The 24998-nt window shown below is 29.3% G+C and overlaps 1 protein-coding gene across 2 annotated transcripts in view; it reads right to left on the reverse strand.

Moving 5' to 3' along the window:
* Positions 1 to 938: 938 nt before the first annotated feature.
* The window catches only part of LOC111626327 (UBX domain-containing protein 1-like), a 55610-nt gene continuing 31550 nt past the window's right edge, over positions 939 to 24998 (reverse strand). The window contains exons 4-10 of one of the 2 annotated variants that reach the window (XM_023369651.1): positions 21809 to 21887; positions 21593 to 21724; positions 17104 to 17223; positions 16344 to 16415; positions 15250 to 15415; positions 6693 to 6873; positions 939 to 2771 (exon numbers count right to left, since the gene is read on the reverse strand). In XM_023369651.1, the coding sequence (XP_023225419.1) occupies positions 2728 to 2771; positions 6693 to 6873; positions 15250 to 15415; positions 16344 to 16415; positions 17104 to 17223; positions 21593 to 21724; positions 21809 to 21887 (794 nt within the window). In that variant the 3' untranslated portion in view covers positions 939 to 2727. Of the gene's footprint in view, positions 2772 to 6692; positions 6874 to 15249; positions 15416 to 16343; positions 16416 to 17103; positions 17224 to 21592; positions 21725 to 21808; positions 21891 to 24998 lie in introns of both variants that reach the window. The other variant, XM_023369650.1, reaches the window with a different exon arrangement.

Below are 24998 nucleotides of genomic sequence, written 5' to 3' on the forward strand. Positions count from 1 at the left end.
CATCTACACACACATTTTCATCTGGGATGTAAGCATATTTAAACCTGTGGTGAAAATGATCAATAACAGTGTGTAATTTATTATCACCACCTGAAGCTTGATTATTGTCTGTAAAATGCAAACATGACAATAAAAGCAGAAAGCAGTTGCTCGACATTACACTCGAAAAAAATGGTGTAGAAAAACATCTTCAATTGTAAAGTACATACTTAGGCACAGTTTTCTAATGATACTTGTGACCATAATAAGTCCTATAAATTCTCTAATTTGTGGATTTGTCATCGGTTTCCAGTTTTTTATACAACTATTTTCTGTAAATTGTCACAGTTCATCAAACTATCACCATACCTGTTCATTTCTTCAACAATCTTGTCCACAAGTTCATCATTGAAAAATACACTAAAGCAGATGAATGGTGTAGCATCACTCTCAATGTAAATTACATTGGATTCCTACTTGTCCTGTGAAACTGTTTACTTGAGGGCTTCTGAAGTTTGTATGGATCCAACCATCATTACTACTAAATCACGAATGTTTCGCACTATTATTTCCTCGAGCACGACCGGGTGATTGACCTCTGAATCCACTTGTAGTTTTGTGATCAATATCACTACTACCATCACTTACATTTTCATTTTGTATATATTTGTCATTGCTGTCTGAAAATTCAGACTCATTGGAACCTAAATTAAATAAATATTTGATCATTTCTGATTTATTCAGAGCACTCCCAGCCATTGCCATGTTGAAACAGAGACAAACTAATGGTCTACTTTCCTTTGTGATTTCTTGTAAACAACTATTCCTATTATTGTAAAATCCTGCTGTGCAAAAACTAGATAGCATAATGATTCTTTTGATGAGTCACTAATTTTGGAATTCTGTACAAGTAGCGACATCTGATGTTAAAAAAAGTTCNATTCATTTGATATGATTTGCAAAGTTTAAAGAACTGCTTATGTTAGGTCAATAGGACAGTATCAAAGAATAAAAATTGATGAATAGCACTTGTACATTCTTTACATTTCTATTATACACACCCCACACATTAAATTAACATTTCACTGTAATAGTTTTAATATTCTTATTATCAACAGTGCATCTTCATTTAAATTGTAAAAGAAAAAATTCAATTTTTGAAAAACTGGAAGAACTACATGTCTTTAAGTACAAAATACTCTAATGACATGCATTAACCTAGTGTTTCTCAAACTTCATCTTCTGGTAGACCTGTTTAATGAATTTTAACAGCCATTTACATGCATAGTTTTCATGTCATGCTTGTTTGCAACATGCTAATTTGCATAGCTTGCTGTCAATATATTTGCCTAGACCCGCAGGGATCTGTGGACCACATATGGTTGAGAAATCTGCTATCTGAATTATCTCAACTGACTATTTAGGTGTTAGATTTGTGAAGAAAACCTGAAAAATTTCATGCAGCCAGCCCATTGGTGAGATGCAAACCTGCAACCAACTACCAGTGTTTTACCCACTAAGACATTGATGGGACAAGTGCACAAAAAAGCCAGTATTAATTAACATGGCCAAGACTCAACTTGTATTATTTTAAAATTTCAATTTCAAAACAATTATGTTTTAATGATATTATTTAAATTGTAAATGTACATAATTTTTCCTATTAACTTTAGTTAAAATAATTTAACTTAAACAATGTAAAGGAGTGTTTTAGAAGTTAATAGAAACAAAACTGAATTCAGTGCCATTGTTTAACATATTGCATCAAGTTTATAATTGTTTATTCTATCCTATGATGATGAAAACATGCTTAAATTAAAGCATTCTTTTAATCTAAAATATTTGTTAACTGATCAGTTTAGTGTTGCATGGCAAATTGTATTGTAAATGTATTTAATTATATTGTATGCATGATTTAATTTGAATTTTCCAAACTATGTAATAATAATTATTAATTGGTTCATAAATTATGATTTTATTTTGTATGCAATAATTTTTGGGGAAATTTTAGGTCCTGAAAATATTCTGCATGCCTTTTCATAAGTTGCATTGTACCACATTACTACTTGCAGATGGCTACACTTGGTCTACTTTATTGTGAGCAAAAAAATATCAACAAAGCAGCCAAGGAGGCAAATTCCCTGACTTTTTGTGACTTATTGACAACTTTTGTGAAATTCCCTGATTCTCCATGATTTTTTCCAAACACTAATATAAATCACTGATTTTCCCCAACTTTCCAGGTGCATAGGAACCCTGCATGTAGTAAAAAAAAAATCTGCTAAAAATTTTTATAAATTAAGATTTGAAATCTAAACAATGCTCCAATTGCTTGCTTATAAAAATTAAAATTATAAGAATTCTTACTGGTAATATAATAACTACTCATTCTTTAACATGTCTGGATAGAATTTAAATTTACTTTTTTATTTTCAAATAAGATTTTCAATGTTCTTTATAATTAACAAATTTAAAACACTTCTAAAATACTTAACAAAATATTTTGAGATTAAAGAAAAGTAACATCTAAGTAGTTTTTTCAAAATTAAGTATATGAGGTAACTTAAGTTTTCTTCTCTTTTTTACAAAAATAAATAATGTACTTTTGAATGAACAAAGAAGTAACACTAAAATTTATATGGTACAATTTTCTTATTTAATTGTTAAATGTAAAGTTGAACAACAACATAATAATACAAAAAAGAAAACTTTTTTACATATTAATATTTAATCTTGACTGACTTGACTTTATTGTTGTTTGGTCACAATCAACACAGCAGAGGGAACAAGTCCTGGAAAAAATTGATTAAACTTTTATTTGATTATATAAATTTTTAAAGTGATATATATCTGTGCTATAGAAATTTTAATACACCTACAGAGATGCCAACCTGAGAACAGGTCCATCAGTAGCACAGGATAATGAGAAGGATGAATAGGGAAGCAATTCCCCATCCACCCCTCTTTCTGACTTGACATCAATAATTTCTGATATTTTAAAACTATAATTTATTCCACACTATAATGTTACTAGGAGGCTTTGCTCCTCTGCTTGTCCATGGGTTTTGCCCACATTAAAAAAATTTCATGACAATTCATTGATTCTCCTTTGCCACTGTTTCTATTTTTTCTTTTGTGATGAAAAATGTATCATGATGATTTTAAGCCAAGTATCTTACATATAATTAAATTTATAAAATTAATCTAATTTTTATATAAGAAATTAAATATATAAATAGATAAAACAATCCACTTTATCATAAACTTCTTAAAATTTTCAATTATTAATAAATTATTTCATAATAATTTTTGAAATAAATTCAAATTTATATTTCTCATTTGATAGAATAAAATTCATATAATTGACAGAATTCACCATTTTGTCTATGTCATACACACACTACATGGTCTGTTTACATAGACTTTGCAGCATACTCAATCATGTTAGAAGGGCAGGCATTATTTTTAGATGCAAGTGTGTCATTTTTAACACGTTTTATCATAACTGTACAACTTGTTCATGCAAAGAAACAATTCTTAGACAGACCCTTAGTTAGCCACTTGCAAACTGGAAGCATTCACTGTTTGTACATTCCACATTCTTGGTTTGAGATTTGACATACTGGTGGTTCCACATGGACCAAGAGCACCTATATATGATGTTGCATTAATGCACCTTTTCAAGAGTATAAAAGATCATTCCATAGTTTTACAGGTTATCTGCAAGTCCACTATTTACACATGACTTCATTAGAAACTACAGAAAATCTGTAGTAGTTGGCATTTCTGTATTAGACACAGACAAATAATATTATACAAGGGCTGTTTATTTTTCAAGTTCCGATGGTCCATAAAACAAAGATAAGTGTAAGTAACAAAATGAATTTATTCCAAACGTTAGGTACAAACATGGTTACTTTTCGACATAATCACTGTGAAGATTGAGGAATTTGTCATATTTATGGACATGCTTTTCCATCCCCTTGTCATAGAATGCTGCCAATGAATTGAGATGGCATTAACAACACTGTTTTGAAGATCGTCATTAGTTCATTAGTTTCAAACCTCTGCCTTGCTAGCCATGTTTTCAATTCAGGAAAGAGGTGGAAGTCTTCACACATTAAAAAGTTTTAAGCTGGGTGGAAGTCTTCACCACCTTTAAACACCCAGCTTATAGCGCCGAGTGACTTCCACCTCTTTCCTGAACAGGAAAAGTGGCTAGGAGCACAGAGGTTCAAGACTAATGATGATATTCAAAGAAATGTTAGGACCCATCTCAAGTTATTGGCAGCAACATTCTATGACAAGGAGATGGAAAAGCTTGTCCATAAATATGACAAATTCCTCAATCTTCACAGTGATTATGTCGAAAAGTAACCATGTTTGTACCTAACTTTTGGTAATAAATTCATTTTGTTACATACACTTGTCTTTTTTTAATGGACCACAGAACTTGAAAAAAAAATCAGCCTATGTAGTTCTCAAAAACAAATATTTTAATATCTTATCTAAAGGGAATTAGTAACTATTATTTTTGTATATATAGAACATAATATATTCCATAATACCAATAATACAAATTTCTCTATTGCTTTTATTCTTACAAATGCATTTTTGGACCTAAGCATTCATGAGCCTTATCCTGAAATGCATTTGTAAGAATAAAAGCTTCCTGTAAGTGGCTAAATAGAACATGGACCAACTTACAACTCAAAACAGCTTCAGATTCTGCTTTTATTTCATTATATTGTAGACTATTGAGTTAAACTGGCAGTTAAAAAGAGAACAGCACATTTCAAAAATCAATTGGATCAATCTGAAATATTTTGTACTTGTCACTACACAATCACAGTTTTACCCAATGAATGGATACAGAAAAAACCAAATTGGATATTAGGGATATTCAACTATGGGTAAATGGTAAGTTCATAAACAATGACCACCATGGACACCAGCTGTTCACAAATGTGGTAGAAAAAGTTCCTCCTTGGAATGCAATCAAATTTTTTGGATCCCAAGGACTATGATATACCAAATTACTAGTGTATTATGGAAAATATTTTGTCCCTTACATGTAATATCTGTTAATAAAACAAATGATGAAGTAAAATATAAAACTGAAAAGCATAAGTATTTTAATATTACTTATGTAAGTTAATTTTTAATGTTATATGATTCAGAAATAACAATATCAGTTATAAAAATCAATAGTTAATATCAGTATTTCTGCTACAACAATTAAATATTGAAATAAATAAATTATATTCAAATTATTTAAATGATAATAGTTTTTTTTAAGTTTGAATTATTGAAAAAAGAAAAGCAGTGTACAACTTTTTAGCTATTTATACTATAATTGTAATATAAACAGCTAAAAATTGTATAATCCAAAAAGCAATAATTATAGAGTAAAAACAATAAAATTTAAAATCAAGTAAAATTGAAATCAAATGAAAATGTAATAATTTTTTTAATAAACAAGAGTTGTCTTAAAATTCTTGTCATAAGTTCTTAGTTAAAGATTAAAATAACTGAAATATATAGTTTGATTGTATTCTGGTTCTTAGCATTTAATTTCTTTTAAAATTTCTGTTTAAAATCACTATATTATAATAAATAACTCACTGTTAATATTAAGCAACATAATTACACCACTGTTCTCAAACAGTAAATAAAGTCCTGAAATTCATATCTAAGTATTTCAAAAGTTTTAGCAAAATTGTTGTGTGTTAAATTTAATCTAATACAGTGGTACCTCAGGATATGAACGCCCCAGCATACGAAATTTTCAGGATATGACACGAAATTTGAACATATTTTTGCTCCACAATACGAATAAAAACTCACCATACGATGTTACATTAGTTCGCAGCGCCATTTTTTATTCATTTCTGTTCGTTGGTCTCAGTCCGCGTTTGCTTTGTCGTGGAAGGATCTCGCTCGATAAAGGAAATCTTGAGATATTATCAGAAAGTGACTGATTTTATTGAAAGAAACATCCCGAAAAGGTTCACACTGGCCGTATTGCTGCTCGGAGTAATGACATTTGCCTAAATCATTTTAGAAACATTTTAAAAAGTAGGCAAAGCCAAACATCTTTGGATAGATATTTTACCAAGCAACCTCTATCCAGTGAAAGTGCTGGGTGGAAGTGAAGGAAAGAAAGCAAAAAGCAGTGAATAAAATTTAAAAAAAGAAAATATAAAACAACACTAATTTTTTTTTTTATCTTTTCTAAGTTATTTTTAAGTTATTGTTACATTATGTTATGTAAGTTAAGTTTTAGTATCATTTCCCTTCTCCCTCTCTTTCGCCACCAGTTTATACCTCCACTGTTGTCTATCCTCAAACATAAAGTGCAAATAAAACTACATTTTTTTTTTTATCAATTATTATTCTATTACGGTTATTTATACATTTACAACTACAAAATTCATTTTTTCAGTGTTTTCCTTACTATAGTTATTATTATTATTTTTAATGTATTACTTAGCTTTAATTTGAGTGTGTTTTTCGTGTTGGAACAAATTATTTGGTTTTACATGTAATTGTATGGGGAAAAATGATTCACCTTACGACATTTTCATGATACAATCTCAGTGTCGGAACGGATTCATTTCGTATCCTGAGGTACCACTGTATATTATTTATACAAATCAATTATAAATTCAAAAGATCAGAAAAACTTTGTTGGAAGAAAAAATAATAATTACCTAAAGCACTGAGTGGCTTGCTCATATCCTCATCATTAAATATTCTCTTTGGAAAATTAGTCATAAGTGAAAAAGGACAATTACCGTCCGACCTGTTTAACTGTACAAATAACCGCACGGCCGCAAGTTCCTCATTTGAACCAAACGTCTGATTTAGGATTTGACCATTGGTAAGTCTTATCTAAAAATAATAAAGTAAGTAAAATGTCAAAAAGAATGATTGAAGTCATTTGTTTCAAAAATTTTTTATACAGTATGTACTTTAAGAAATAAAACATATTAATGTAATCAGAAAACTAAAGCATGATGAAACAACAGAACAAGAGTTTATTACAGTATAACCCCTCTAGTCCGCCCTCAGCTAGTCCGTCACTCCGGTTAATCCGACCATGGTTGGAGTCGAGAAACTTGTCCCGACTCATCGGCGACTCACTGTCTGAGGTGTTCTTCTGTGTTCATTATAGTATATGTTTTACATTGTGTGTACATGTACAGTTTTGTGTGTGTTTTCAACATGTCAGGAGTGAAACATAAACACGTTACTCTTTCATTAAATGAAAAATTAGCAGTACTACAAAGACGGGACAAAGGGGAAGATTGTTTATTTTACTTTTTTCTGATAATCCGACCTTTTTTGCGTTCCGACCATACCCCCAGTCCCAAAGGTGACGGATTAGAGGGGTTCTACTGTAGTTTTTTTTTACATCAATTTATATTTTGCAAATTATTGTGTACAATAACACAGTCCATGATTAGATTTCTGCATAATAATTACTAATATTAAAGCTTTGAAATTTATATATAGAGCAGTGGTAAAACTATATAAGTTTATTTTATAATCCTTTTGAATTTGCTCAACTACTTCATTGGAGAGTTACTGTAAATTTAGCATTAGGAAACAGCAAACCACATAGAACCTTTTCTGATACCAGTTGAAAAATTTACTAACAACAGACTAATATTTTTGATTGCTCACTCCATAAACATCTAATAGCACACCGATACAATATTGAAGACAAAATACATTCCATTGCCCTGTCTGTTTATACCATTGATAAATGAAGTACCAGTACATGTGGACCTTAATAATGCTGTTATCATCACACAATACTATAACAAAATCATGTTAGAACTCTAGAGGCTTTAGAGGTACACAAATCCCAACTGAGAGATGATTGTATCAACTACAAGAAAGAGCAGCACCTCTCATATGCATGCAAGTATATTTTTGAAAAATCTTAGTTTAACCTTTAATGAAAACTTAAGACAAGCTTGTTGTGCTATATAAAACTATTATAAGAAAAAATTTTGGATAATAAAAAATATACATTTAACATTTCTGCGTATAGACAAAGAGGTAAAAAGAATGTACATTTAAATTTTCATTGTTCAAATTCTAGTCTTTTGATTTTTCAATTTGGAAATCTTCCCATAATTACTTCTATAAAACTTTATATTTTGTCAGAATATAAAAATCATACTTTCATAGAAATGTATTTATCATAGTGGTATTATATACAGACCTACATACATACATGGGGAGTCAAAAGTTTATTTTACATAACCTTGAAAAGCATATAAACAAAATCACTTTCACTCATAAATTTAAAGTTACAAATTATGCAATCCTAAATGTATTTATTTGAATCCAGAAAATGATTTTAGACTAATTAAAAGATTATCTTTAACCCTGTCACAGGTCCTTTTATATTACCTGTGCTTATTAAAAATTACAACATAAATGACCTTGAAAATAATTTTCAAAGACAACCAAAAAAGATGCTAATCAATTCTCCATAAATGCATGACTTACTATATAACTAAATTGACAAAATTCTGCAGTACTTTTGGAATGAAAACGATGAAAGGAACTTTTGATTCATCTTGTATATTTAAATAATACTTAGAAAAAGAAATTTCAGATTTCAATATTAAAATAAAAATTAAGAATATTTTATTATGATTTCCATTTGATTATTCATTTGAACATTAATTTTCACTACGATATAAAATCAGAATTTCTGCCAGGCATTTGACAGCAACTTAAAATTATTCAAATTAAACTTAAAATTATTCAAAGAAAATTCACTTTGAATATACAGCAATAAACTGTATTAACCTATCCGATGTTAAATATTTTCTCCATTGCATTTCACTCCACGTTGAATTTTTTTCAATGTTAAGCCTAACGCAATCACACATTTTAGAAAATAATAATTGTGGCTATTGTATCATTCCAAATTACTTTATATTTTACACACACAAAATAGACATATTAGGAAATATAAAAACAAAAAATTTTATTTCAGAAGTTAGTTTTAGTGTGATAAATCTCAAAACAAGAAACAATGTATAGTGGAATGGTACACATTGTACACACTGATAACGTGATTCTGCATGCTTTGTGTTTCCCAAACATACTTTATAAATTCTGGATGGAGGTTTCTTTTTTCTGTTGATGGTATAAAACTGGGAAAATGCTGTTCAGATAAACGTAAAGGATTTTCGTGTGACGGTCAACCGTGGTGGGCTAGATGTCTGTTTGTGTTATACTTCTCTATCACTTCTCTAATAACAGACATACGAAAATAAAGAAATGATTTTCCCTTCCAATCCCTAAAAGAAATTCCTTTCAATTGAACAATAAGAAATGAAAACATTCAAGAAATGATATTTGTTTTTTTGTATGTTGGCAATACAAAACACAAGCATTATATAGTGTAATATCCATCATATGAAAAAACATTTTACCATTTTTCTCATGCACGGATAATTGTGTATTACTCCTTCACAGAGATTGATTCCACCCATATTTCTATTATATTCTAAAACACAATTCAGCTTCATTATTGTATCTCCTAATCTGTTACGTTTACCCAAATCAGAGAATTCATTGTTACTCATCATAGTTAGAATTGTCACATTCCTTTTATCTTTTCCAACAAAACACAGACAATTCATCTTTCTGACAGGTCATAAATTCCCCTTCCTTCAATTCACGATCAGGAAAATTGTATGGCATTCCAATTCGATTTTTGTTCTCAGTTCCACAAACATATGTTTGTTTATCCAGAAGTGTTTTTGCTAATGTTGGTGAGGTGAAAAACCTGTCTAAACCTTGTGATTCTTACCAAGTAATGGTTCTAATAAGGTAAGCACAACTTTCTCACCATGCCACCTTCAAAATTTCCATATTCTGTCATAACTCTCGTGTAAACTAAAAAGTCCCGAACATATGCTGTTCGTGACTCGCAAATTTCTAAACTTTTTATGCCAAAACGAACATGCTTGCTCAGTATATACTAAATCCCAGTCTGCTTTTCCATAACACAAGACTTTCATCTACACACACATTTTCATCTGGGATGTAAGCATATTTAAACCTGTGGTGAAAATGATCAATAACACTGTGTAATTTATCATCACCACCTGAAGCTTGATTATTGTCTGTAAAATGCAAACATGACAATAAAAGCAGAAAGCAGTTGCTCGACATTACACTCGAAAAAAATGGTGTAGAAAAACATCTTCAATTGTAAAGTACATACTTAGGCACAGTTTTCTAATGATACTTGTGACCATAATAAGTCCTATAAATTCTCTAATTTGTGGATTTGTCATCGGTTTCCAGTTTTTTATACAACTATTTTCTGTAAATTGTCACAGTTCATCAAACTATCACCATACCTGTTCATTTCTTCAACAATCTTGTCCACAAGTTCATCATTGAAAAATACACTAAAGCAGATGAATGGTGTAGAATCACTCTCAATGTAAATTACATTGGATTCCTACTTGTCCTGTGAAACTGTTTACTTGAGGGCTTCTGAAGTTTGTATGGATCCAACCATCATTACTACTAAATCACGAATGTTTCGCACTATTATTTCCTCGAGCACGACCGGGTGATTGACCTCTGAATCCACTTGTAGTTTTGTGATCAATATCACTACTACCATCACTTACATTTTCATTTTGTATATATTTGTCATTGCTGTCTGAAAATTCAGACTCATTGGAACCTAAATTAAATAAATATTTGATCATTTCTGATTTATTCAGAGCACTCCCAGCCATTGCCATGTTGAAACAGAGACAAACTAATGGTCTACTTTCCTTTGTGATTTCTTGTAAACAACTATTCCTATTATTGTAAAATCCTGCTGTGCAAAAACTAGATAGCATAATGATTTTTTTGATGAGTCACTAATTTTGGAATTCTGTACAAGTAGCGACATCTGATGTTAAAAAAAGTTCCAATGCAGAAACTAATATATATTCGGGGTCAACAGGTTAGGTCAAATGTGGTCAACACAAAAATACTTGAGAACAACACGGGACAGGTTAAAAACTACCAAACAACAATGTAATAATTTTACCGTTGAACTACAGAGAAAAATTTCAATGTTTTTATCACAGTGTACTAGTAGTTACTGGTAAGACTATCGCATTGTTAGTAGCATCATATTCTAGATGCATGCTCACTTTAGATTACCTACAATTATGAACATATTTCACTGTGTCAAAGACAGAGCCAAGGCACTCTCTAAATTGTCGTTTATGCCTTGAAACAGGGGGGGAACTTCTATTACTGTCCACAAGATCCACAAGATCACTGTCTAAAAGAATAAAAGAACACTATCACTGTTATAGCTTAGCCCAATTTGTGATCAATACTTCTCTTATGCAATAAGTCTGCAATTGTTCAGTGTTGTCTGTGTTATCTGAGATAAGACTATTCTTATCAAAGAGAGCCCTATCAGGATACTTGAACAAATACATCTTTAGTTCCTTTAAATATTTAACTGTTATTAATACTAAAGACTCCTTAATGTCCCTTAATGATAGTTGGAAACCTATACTGGACAGTTGGGACTTCACTAGGTTGATTAATAGATAACAGCAGATTAGCAAAAAATATTTCTTTATGTTCTTCTTTTCTGCATAAAACTGAGTATCGAACAATATAAAGGAAAACAACCCACATATTGGCTTCTGATAATCTCATCAGAAGCTAATAAATGCAGGGTTCCTTCTCAAATTTTTGTTTTAAATTCCATGACTTTCCCTGACCAACTTTGTACAAATTCCAAATCTCTTATGGCACATTGATGAAATAAAATAGCATTTGACTTACTATGCACATATGCTATTGCTTCTCCAAATTTTAAATTAGCTATTTTTTCTAATTAGCATTTATATATTTTTTATAAATGCTAAATTATTAAAATTAAAAATAAAATATTTTATTAAAATTAAAGTAGTTTATCACATTATTAATCCACAACCATAAATCTACATGGCTTTGAAAAAAAGAAAAATGCCATTATTTATTTATTATTCATTAAAAAAATCCTGTATAATCCATATACAAAAGTATATGAAGTGTGCAATGCCATAATGTAAATGCCAATTTTCTCTAAGTATGTTTTATTGAAGAATTGAATTCTAAACGCAATGTTTTCTACTGCAAAAAAAATATTGTGGTGATAGTGGCACTGTAAGTGGCCGTACTTTGAAGTTGAATTTATGTAAAGCCATAACATTTAAAGCTCCAAAATGCAAGTCAAGTGACTTTTGGCACTTAAAACATTACAGCTTACATTTACATCATTTTGATATCCCAGAGAATTTGTAACATAATGAGTTTTTACCATTTTACTATAAACTTGAAATGAATTCATTCACTAGAAAAAGTTTTTTTTTTACCTCTTCTGAAAAGTTTGATTTTTGGCATTTACAACATTATGGTATTGAACGCTTCATATATTTATTAATATGTACTTGAATATCTTTTGTTCTTGTTGTAATTGTTATGAGTAAGCATAAAGTACAGTAACACACAATTAAGATGGATGTACAGGCTTTTATTGATTCCTTAGCATATGAATTTTGGACAAATCCCTCATTAGTCCTCTTTTTCAACTTTACATCAATCTGGTTACAATTTAAACTAGATTTATAATATAATAGCTATTCTTGAGATATATTAATCAATACAAGCACTTTTGCTGATGTGTAAATTACTAAAAGTTTAATAGTAAAAACAAGTAACTTACCTGAAGTTTGCATTGATCATATTGTCTTTGTGGGACTGTAGTTGTAGTAGTTGAAACAGTATTAGAACTATTTACAGTTGATATAACAGGTGCAGTATTTCCAACTGTTCCAAACATTTCTTTACGAGCTAACTTATCTCTTTCAATTTCTTCTAAAATTCTCTGCCTTTAAATTTTTATAAAACATAAAATTTAAATATTTGATAAAATACAAGATTTTTTATATAGGTACCTACTTGTCCTGTGAAACTGTTTACTTGAGGGCTTCTGAAGTTTGTATGGATCCAACCATCATTACTACTAAATCACGAATGTTTCGCACTATTATTTCCTCGAGCACGACCGGGTGATTGACCTCTGAATCCACTTGTAGTTTTGTGATCAATATCACTACTACCATCACTTACATTTTCATTTTGTATATATTTGTCATTGCTGTCTGAAAATTCAGACTCATTGGAACCTAAATTAAATAAATATTTGATCATTTCTGATTTATTCAGAGCACTCCCAGCCATTGCCATGTTGAAACAGAGACAAACTAATGGTCTACTTTCCTTTGTGATTTCTTGTAAACAACTATTCCTATTATTGTAAAATCCTGCTGTGCAAAAACTAGATAGCATAATGATTCTTTTGATGAGTCACTAATTTTGGAATTCTGTACAAGTAGCGACATCTGATGTTAAAAAAAGTTCCAATGCAGAAACTAATATATATTCGGGGTCAACAGGTTAGGTCAAATGTGGTCAACACAAAAATACTTGAGAACAACACGGGACAGGTTAAAAACTACCAAACAACAATGTAATAATTTTACCGTTGAACTACAGAGAAAAATTTCAATGTTTTTATCACAGTGTACTAGTAGTTACTGGTAAGACTATCGCATTGTTAGTAGCATCATATTCTAGATGCATGCTCACTTTAGATTACCTACAATTATGAACATATTTCACTGTGTCAAAGACAGAGCCAAGGCACTCTCTAAATTGTCGTTTATGCCTTGAAACGGGGGGAACTTCTATTACTGTCCACAAGATCCACAAGATCACTGTCTAAAAGAATAAAAGAACACTATCACTGTTATAGCTTAGCCCAATTTGTGATCAATACTTCTCTTATGCAATAAGTCTGCAATTGTTCAGTGTTGTCTGTGTTATCTGAGATAAGACTATTCTTATCAAAGAGAGCCCTATCAGGATACTTGAACAAATACATCTTTAGTTCCTTTAAATATTTAACTGTTATTAATACTAAAGACTCCTTAATGTCCCTTAATGATAGTTGGAAACCTATACTGGACAGTTGGGACTTCACTAGGTTGATTAATAGATAACAGCAGATTAGCAAAAAATATTTCTTTATGTTCTTCTTTTCTGCATAAAACTGAGTATCGAACAATATAAAGGAAAACAACCCACATATTGGCTTCTGATAATCTCATCAGAAGCTAATAAATGCAGGGTTCCTTCTCAAATTTTTGTTTTAAATTCCATGACTTTCCCTGACCAACTTTGTACAAATTCCAAATCTCTTATGGCACATTGATGAAATAAAATAGCATTTGACTTACTATGCACATATGCTATTGCTTCTCCAAATTTTAAATTAGCTATTTTTTCTAATTAGCATTTATATATTTTTTATAAATGCTAAATTATTAAAATTAAAAATAAAATATTTTATTAAAATTAAAGTAGTTTATCACATTATTAATCCACAACCATAAATCTACATGGCTTTGAAAAAAAGAAAAATGCCATTATTTATTTATTATTCATTAAAAAAATCCTGTATAATCCATATACAAAAGTATATGAAGTGTGCAATGCCATAATGTAAATGCCAATTTTCTCTAAGTATGTTTTATTGAAGAATTGAATTCTAAACGCAATGTTTTCTACTGCAAAAAAAATATTGTGGTGATAGTGGCACTGTAAGTGGCCGTACTTTGAAGTTGAATTTATGTAAAGCCATAACATTTAAAGCTCCAAAATGCAAGTCAAGTGACTTTTGGCACTTAAAACATTACAGCTTACATTTACATCATTTTGATATCCCAGAGAATTTGTAACATAATGAGTTTTTACCATTTTACTATAAACTTGAAATGAATTCATTCACTAGAAAAAGTTTTTTTTTTACCTCTTCTGAAAAGTTTGATTTTTGGCATTTACAACATTATGGTATTGAACGCTTCATATATTTATTAATATGTACTTGAATATCTTTTGTTCTTGTTGTAATTGTTATGAGTAAGCATAAAGTACAGTAACACACAATTAAGATGGATGTACAGGCTTTTATTGATTCCTTAGCATATGAATTTTGGACAAATCCCTCATTAGTCCTCTTTTTCAACTTTACATCAATCTGGTTACAATTTAAACTAGATTTATAATATAATAGCTATTCTTGAGATATATTAATCAATACAAGCACTTTTGCTGATGTGTAAATTACTAAAAGTTTAATAGTAAAAACAAGTAACTTACCTGAAGTTTGCATTGATCATATTGTCTTTGTGGGACTGTAGTTGTAGTAGTTGAAACAGTATTAGAACTATTTACAGTTGATATAACAGGTGCAGTATTTCCAACTGTTCCAAACATTTCTTTACGAGCTAACTTATCTCTTTCAATTTCTTCTAAAATTCTCTGCCTTTAAATTTTTATAAAACATAAAATTTAAATATTTGATAAAATACAAGATTTTTTATATAGGTAATCAAAATTCAGAAGGTTTATTTTAATGTGTTTTCAATAATTTTTTATAAATTTAACTAAATTAGATCTAAACCAAAAAAATATTCTTATAACATTCTTATAACATTAAACTTTAAAAAAAATTATTGTTAATTCACAATTCTCACTTGAAAATCAATATAATTTACAGCTTTGATAAGACAGTCCCTTATCCACAATATACAACTTTTATTTTAATATTCGTTTAATTCTATCATAAATCACTATCATTAGAAACTGCAGATTTCAATTAGTTTAAGTAAGATAAATAAATATTTAATTTGATATAAATAACATTTAAACATTTTAAAATCTACTTTAAATTAATATAACAATATAATTAATACAAGCAATTATTTATTGTAATACTTTCACAGTACTGGGCTACAATTTTTAATTAAAAGAAATCATGACTCCTGTCCAGATCAGAAGTTCATAATCAGGATCTCCTACCTTAAGTTTTCCATATCTAGACTTAATTTTAGTTGTGTCTTACCCCTGCACATCATACTTTTCTTGAAAACAATCAAATTGAGACATGTCATCTGTCTAACTCCATTTTTGAGAAAATTTTGAATTGAAATCACATGACTTCCAGTGTTGGAAGTTCATATATAGTTAATTGAGATCTGTGGCTCCTAGGCTTTCCATATCTGGTCTCAATTTTCATCTATCTTATTCCATTCTCAAGATTAATGAAGGACAGATAGATGGACAAAACAACAGTGGCAATTCATTTTCCAACTAATATTCTATATATTTATCTAAATTAGCTAAAATCAAATATATTGAGTTTCTGAATGCAGATTATTTTTAAGTAATAAAATAAAATACAAATGTTATACCTAGCTAATTTAGCTTCTAGTTTTTCTTGACGTATTAGCTCAGCTTCTCTTCTCTGTTGCTCTTCTTCAAGTCTATTTCATAATAAATCAAACTTAAGTTTAAATACTTAGATATCATCAATCATTAAAAACTTATTCTAATATGTATTTAATAACTCAGTAATTCAGTTAAAAAAAATTATTTGTTTACTAGCAAATTAGATAAAAACATCTCAAAGAGCACTCATTTTGATACATGACTATAAATATAATTTAATTTCAGTCACCTGCTGAATGATTATGATCTCAGTTTCAATTATGACAGATAATCTATATTCTGCCAATCATAAATAAATCTAACATCTACAGCAAACTAGAAGCGTCACTGTAATTTCTCTCTTATTTCAAAGATTTGAAGTACTTAAAGCACATTTTGATTTAAAAAGGTCTTCATAATCTGCATATATTCTGATAGTAGTTATATATTGATGTTTTATCATCTTAATTTTTTAAAATAATTTTTTAATTAAAAATTTATACATTCTATAAAATTTTTTTATCCTAAACATCTATTTTGTACCTAGACAATCAAGGCAAATAATTTAAAATAATTCTTTGTTTTACTAACATATACTGATTCTTAAATATACTTATAAATATTTAACTGTAAAGAAAACAAATATAATAAAAACATCATCAATACACACAAAAAAATTCATTTAACAAAGAGCATTTTCTGAATATTCTTTATGATAAAAATTAAATAAATTAAAATTTTTACTTTTGTCTAGCAAGAGCAATTTCTTGACCAGTTCGCCTCCTCAGTTTTTCTTTCTCAATTGCTGATTTTCTTTCTTGTTCTTCTTTTTCAAGTCGTCTCTGTCTAATTTTTTCTTCAAGTCTGTAATTAAAAATGCTTTTTTTAAAGCTACTGTAATTAAAATTTCTTATGCATTCCTTTTAGATTAATTCAGTTATTTAAAAAATTAGCTACAATATTAAAGAATTTCTCAACTGTACATAATGATTTGTATTTTAAACATGAAATTTTTACGAAAAGAAAAATATAGAAAAAAATAAGAAATCAAGAACTAACAATTTCTTAGCATTTATTGTAAATCATAGCTGTTTCTTTAAAGGTTAAAAGAGATTTATAATGAAGCCTGTTTAACAAATATATATAAAATTAAATATATTACAGGAATACATCACTTAGTACAGATTCATATAGTATGATTTATAGTGTGCAACAGAGAATTTAATTTATCCACAATGATTCATTACAATCAATAGGCAGTCACTGTCAATCTAATATGTATAAGAAAGATTATAACCATAGTTTTAAAAAATAAGTTAACAAAAATTAGCATAGATGTAAGTGATAAAAAGTGAACCAACACCAGTTGAAAGGCATTATTAACTTATATTAAAAATTTATTTTAATAAAAAGTTGCATATCCTTTTAGAGACATTCAGAGTAACATATATTTTCACAAAAGTACCTATTTAATGACTAAAGCAAAGAAAAAAAAATACAGCATTGTTTTCTGCTTTAAAGTTTTTAATTACTAAATAGCTTGTTTTACAGTAATGTGCTATTAGACTGACAGAAATTAGCAAATATCTAGCAGCACTCAGCCTAACCACTCATCTATTACTTTATTGTAGATGCATGAAAAAACACAATTGTCTATTTCTTAAGAACTATCTTACGGGCACTAAGAGGGCCTTTATTTAGGGCTATCATGGGTCCAACTAGGCCTTCAATGGAGGCAGTTAGCTAGTGAAGGACAAAACTCATTAATAATGCTTGGATTCTATCATCCAGATTCTCAGAATGGCAAGAAGCTGAATCTTTTACCACCTCAGTCATCTGGCCATCTTGTACTGTACATATTTTTAAAATGTCTACTACTGGCTTAGTTTAACAATTTAAATGGAGAATACTGCATTTTAAGAAACAAAATTAGTAGATGTAATTTGCTGCTACTGAGCTCTTAATGCAGAAATGAAAAAGAAGAGACAAGTCAAAGCAGCAATGGATAATTTTTTCTTTCAATAAAAGCAGTTAAAAATTTAATTGCAAAGTAAAAAATTGAAAGTTTGGGTTTATTAGCATCTTTTTTATTTTATTCTCTTGTACTTTTTTAAGGATTTTTATGACATTATTAAGTCAGTTCTAATTATTTTTTAGGTGCAAAATATCTCATTTCAAAAGAAGCATTTTTCTTATAAAATATATTCTCCAATTAGTGCAGTACTTTTATGGAATGCATTAACAGCACTAAGCAGAATATTTCTGTATATATATTTCATTCTAAATAAATATTGCCATTATTGAATAAATATCTTCATTATCAAAAATTTGTTATTATCAAATATCTTCATTATCAATAAATATTTTCATTATCAAATTATTTATTCAATAATTCACTCAAAGTCAAGCCAATTCTCAATGGACTTTTTTTATTGCTTTATTACATAATTTCTATTTGTTCAAAATCTGGTACTCGCCACAAGTTGGAATTTAATAAAAAGAGCACCTGAAGGCAAATAATTTTAGTATTAATTGACATCAATATTACAATTTTATTTACAGAAACTACTTAATTTAATATACAATTTATTAATTTATATTCATTATATGAAGAATTACATCACTACAACTCTTCATCAAAAAATTAGAATATTCCATCCATGTTGCACTATAAAGTGGATGTAATTTAAACTTTATGTATATTAGTAAGTATTTTAATAAAAAGTATTAATTAAGTGTATAATAAGAGACCTTACAGAAAATTTTTTTACAGAAAATAATTTACAAAAAATATTATTCTTTATCTATACTAATGTTATAAAGAGGTAAAGTTTGTAAGTTTTGATGTAGGAGGTAATCTCCGAAACTACTCATCTGATTTCAAAAATTCTTTCACCAATATTTAGAATGGACCTTCAGGGTGGACATAGGCTGTATATTATTCTGTTGAACATTCATATAAATTAAAAGATATCATCTAGATAAGCGTTGTATTTTTGGTGTCAACGAGTGATGAGGGGCAAGATGCGTACATATACGAGATAGGTAACTGCGCAGCGCAGTCGCGTGATCGGCGAGATACGCAGTGCACATGTCCAAACTTGTAGTATATAAAGTTGACACAGGGAATGCTGCACATAAGTTCGCTTTATTCGAACTCTTAGTCTTAATGTTCAATTTTATGTTCAAATTTATATTTATGAATGATTTGAGAAGATCCAACTTATTTTTCGAATTTAGTAAACTAGAAGAAGAACCCAGAAGGGGTTACAAAAACGTTTGTTATTTATCATTTAGTGGTACTACACACTGGTTAGCAGTTGCTGTGAATCTTAATTATCGTTATCCCAGTGTGGTAAGCAGATATCTAAAAATTTTCTAATTAGTCTCGGAAAAGGGGAGACCTAACTCTTGCACTTGATGAAAATGGATAAGATCAGCTATAATCTAATGGTCTTAATCTTTGCTATCATATTTGTTCAAGCAACGCCGGGCTCATCTACTAGTTTATCATATATAACACACTTTGTATGAGAAAAAATTATAATGTTTATCTGTCTGAACAGAAAATAGAATACACCACTTTTATTATAGTTTTATTATTTAGTTTTGCCTCCTTTGGCTTTTATAACTACGTAAGTCTATGGAAAAGTGAGTGAGCCCAAGAGTTTGGCACACTGATATGGACTTATTTGGGATCAAATGTTTTTTTTGTTTTAGATCAACAAGATTTAATGATTTTTCATCTAATTTTTCCTTTACATAATTCCACAAATTTTCAATAGGCTTCAAATCAGCAGAGTTGGCCAGCCACTCCAGAACCTTTATCTTATTTTTCTGCAATCATTCAGTTGTTACTTTTGCAGTGTGCAGAACTGCTAGATCATGCAGGAACATGAAATCACTATCTAATTTTGTCACAGGAATAACTTCAGATGGCAACATAAAATACTCAAAAATTTCTGTACACATCCCCATTGATCTTAGTGTTGATAAATGTGACTTCTCCAACATCTTACAAATGCACCATTATTCAACTTGGAAATTTCACAGACCTCTTAATTGTATCAAAATGGTATGAATTTTGCAGATGTTCTGCAAACAGGTAACACCTGATCTCCAAATGACAAACAAAATCATGATTTGTTGGGAAATAGCATATTATTCCACTCTTACACCCAAGTCTTTTCTTTCCACATGCCAATTCACTTGACATTTTCACTGTATTTGAGAAAAGAGAACTTTATTTTGGGAACACACAAGTTATACTGAAATTCATGCAAATGTCACTATTAGACATGTGGCTATTGAAATATGCAAATATCACATGTTTACACTTAACATGGAGTTCTTTAAGCATAAGCATACAATCTTAATTGGTTTTTCTTCACAAATGACTTTAAAAGTCAGTTTTCTCTCTCTATTGTGCCTTGTTTCCTGCTGCTGTTTCATTCTTTATAAGTGGCTAAGATACACTGCAGTTGATGATTCTACAATCTTTTCAATAAGGCTGATTGTCTACAACCATTTTAGATATTTTATTTTGGTTTTTGCCTTCTTTATGAAGTGCAAGAATAACTTTCTTCTTTTCAATAGATAAATCAATTTTTCTTTCAATGATTTGAAAATAGATGGAGCAATTACTTATTGCTTGTTATCTCCTTTCTTGATTGTTGTATTTGTATAAACTTACAATATTTTTTACATGATGTGGAATAATTCAATTTATAGAGTAATGAATATGTCTCTTGTTTATTATGATTCACATTGTATTTCAATATTCTAATTTGTCACAGGAAAGTAAATATTCTAATTTTTTTTGTCAGAGTCAACATGTATCTAATAAAATAACAGTTATTGTTTATCTTGTAAATTTATTCTTATTTCTTATTCTTGTTTCTTATTATACCTGAAATTCATATTTTTCATTACATAAGGTCATAATATAAATACAAAACTTTAACTTACAATCTATTTCATTGCTCAACACATACTTGAATGGAATATTCTAAGTTTTGGCAAGGAGCTGTATTTATTAGTAAAGAAAATTTTAAAACATTTTAAAAAATACTTTCCTAAATTAAACTACATAAATCACAATATTATATATGAAAATACTGCATAATATTTACTTGTTTTTAAAATATATAATATAAAATAATTTTAAAAGATATATTCAAAAATAAATCACAAAATAAAATTAAATTGTGTAAAAATTAAAGAAAATAATTACTTTTTCAGTTGTTCTTGTTTTTCTTGTTCTGTTAAAGGTTTAATTTCTTCTGTGGACTCTGAAAAACTTTTATGTCCACTTTTAACTGCATGAAATTCTATTTCTGCATCAGATCGAAATCTTTTCCCACACCTAATTTAATAAATTTGTAAAATATTTTTATTTAAAATTTTTTATATAATACTTTACAGATATACAAACACTTCTTTAGCCTACTCATCACATTGGACAGATTTCGGCTGTTCAGAAGTTTCTTCTTTAACATCAGAATTTTTTTCACCTGATTTATCATCAGCTGCTAAATTAAATAAAGGATAAAACATTTGTTAATCAAAAGATTTATCTATAATTTCTAAAAAATAATTTAATTTACTATACCTAACAAAAAGTTGTGGTCACCTGTTATTTTAATTTCAACATAGTATGTTAGGAAAAGTACCACACGCAGCTGGCAACATGATTCAAACATGCATATTCAAAGGTCATCTCTGCTGTGTTTGGTGAGGATTCTTACAAAATGTAGAAATATTAATCCTCATCATTGTACACACTTTGTTTCAATTAAAATCTTTTAATTGAATTGAATACAAATGTTGCTGTTATTTATGCAACAAGTGTGAAAAATAAGCTTTCTTTACAAATACAGAAGTTGTTAAACCACACAGCTGCAGAAGAGACTTTATATGAGTTGCATGAAACTTTTGTTTTTTTACTGTAATCCATGTAATATGTGAAACAATTTTAAAGCAGCTTCATTCATGGAATGTATGCCTTGAGTGCAAAGCATTGCTAGAGATAATAAACTTATACAGGAAAATAAGATTAATAAAACATGTGTTAGTTCTTTTAAAGAAATTTTATACAAATGAGCATATTAACAAATTTATGGATTATCATCACAGATAATTTATTTGGAAGCTGTCACAAAACAGATTATTGAACAGGGTCTGCAATACAAACAAGTGACAGTGATACTGAAGTTAGCTGTGGCATTGACTAAACGGTGAAGATGCAGTGTAAAGAACAATTTGGCTACAGATAGCATTAACATTTCTTCCATCCTTTCTCTCTTAAGCAGACTTTGGTCAAATGATTAGGCATAAGATGGTCTTCTTGGATGCAGCACCATTTGTAACTGTGAACTGCCTGATGCAGTGATTCCTTCTTATGGAAGAAATCACTGCACCATATTGTGAAGATCCAGATACAAGGCTATGGTAACCCTATATCTGGATCGTCACAATTTCCAATGGGTTCTATAGGGTTAAATTAAGGCTGTAGCCTTTAGAGGACCAGCTGACCACCAAAAGGAACAGCTTCCTGTCTATCCATTGTTGCATTGTGTTGGCAATATAAATCAATGTGAAGTGCACTTGGCAACTTTGAGAATTTAGGCACCTACAATAAAACACAAGGAAAATCAGCTGCTTTGCCTCACAGTTTGATTTTGGAACACTGCTCAGTCAAATGCCAAATCTTAACTTTTCCTCTGATCATTCATTCAAGAAGACCACCTTGCATCGCTCTTCAACTATCCAACTTACATAGTCATCTAGAATAATTATTACAAATCAAGACCTCATTTCAACACGTATGACTGAGAATAACATACTTGAGAAAGTGAGATGATTAACTTATCATCAATTGGTCTTTCTGTGCAGCAGTTCATAAAATAAGACTACCTCAATGAGGATGTCACTGCACAATCCATGTGGAGACAGTTAGGTCAAGTCCTTTGATGCTTGAGCTATCTGTCAAGGAGTCATGGAATTCAGAAATTCTTCAACTATCATCCAGTCCTCCTTGGTATTAGTATCTCTTGTCCACACCTGACAAATGAAATAAAAGCAGTGTAGACTGATATGCATTTAAATTCTATCGAAACTTGGAATTATTCATGACAATTGTGGTAATGATGACCAATCTCAATATCTTGTTCCCACAGCAGCTTCAAATATCTCCACATCTGCTTAGATAATTGCTGTATGTTATTGTCCTTATAACAAAATGGCCAATCATTAATCTTTTTGCCACTTCTTTCAACCTAAAATAAGCAAAGTTGTATTGGCCATTGCTCATTTTTTCACTTATAACTATACATTAGGTTTTACTGCTCAAAAATTTCCATTGTCCCTGAACTAATCAGCTACAAAATTATCAGATGACAACAGTAAACTGAGACAAATCTCACCAGTGATGCTAATACACAGACTTTACATAAACATTCATACCTAATTTATACTTAACATAGACTGAAGCAACAAGATTAACAAGGACAATCTCCAAATAGTTACTAACCTATTATACTGAGATCAGCTTCATAAGCTTTAGGCATTTCTAAGTTTTGAAAGAAGCATCACTGAACACCTTAAGAGTCTATTTTTGAACATGCATGTTCAAATCATGTTGCCAGCTGGCACAGTATTTCCTCTAATATACTATGTTGGAATTCAAATGACAAGCAATTGCAACTGTTTTGTCAGATACAGCATACCTAATTCTTGATGTACATGGTAGATTGGATCTGCATAAATCAAGACTAAAATTTATATGAAAAATAGAGTAAAGTTTCCAATAGAGGAGACTTATTCCTCCATTTTTTAATAGCCTATAATAATGAACAATTTATTTTTTATTTATTATATATCAATTTTTTAATATGAAACTGCCTTTAAAGTTTTATTAACATATAATATACAATAAAATTAATGAAAATAAAATTTAATTCTGTCTTCTTCACTTGTTCATGATATGAAAAATTATATATGTGCAACTGGAACAGGAAGTTAAGTACACTCACACCTTTTCTATAGTTCCAGCAAAAATTAAGTTTAATACCATATAAAATTTTTATTCATTTTTATGTTAATGTCTGGGAAGGTGAGTATAAAATGGCTGTAAACATTTCAAATGTTTAATGAAACTGGAAAAAATGTGTGGTTATATCCTGAACTTGACCATGAACAATTTTCCTCTTCTTTTTTTAGTAAGTTAGTAATAGAAGTTACGTAAGATTTTTAAACCTTGTTTTTCTATTTCTATTTAATTCTTTACAAATTTTTTGGCATGGATTTAATACATACGAAGTTGAAGAATAGTATAAAACAGGATATCCTATCTCAAATGTGTAAGATGAAAGTAGCACAAGCTTAAACATTAATTTTATTAAACATTAATATTAAATTGAAACATTATCACGTTTCACATTTTTTTTTATTATGTTAAATTGAAATTGACCTAATGAAGTAACATGTAAATCAAGGTTTAGGTGTATTACAATGCAAAATCAAAAATAACTTCTTATTCTTAAAATCTTAGAATAAAAATACATAAATATATAAAATATTAAATATTGTCAGTAATGTAAAATATGTGCATAATCAACATCATTTTTAAGTATTATCAT

The sequence above is a fragment of the Centruroides sculpturatus genome, unplaced genomic scaffold, assembly GCF_000671375.1.
Source record: "Centruroides sculpturatus isolate CEXI.00-Female unplaced genomic scaffold, Cexi_2.0 scaffold26, whole genome shotgun sequence".
In the NCBI taxonomy this organism is placed as follows: domain Eukaryota; kingdom Metazoa; phylum Arthropoda; class Arachnida; order Scorpiones; family Buthidae; genus Centruroides; species Centruroides sculpturatus.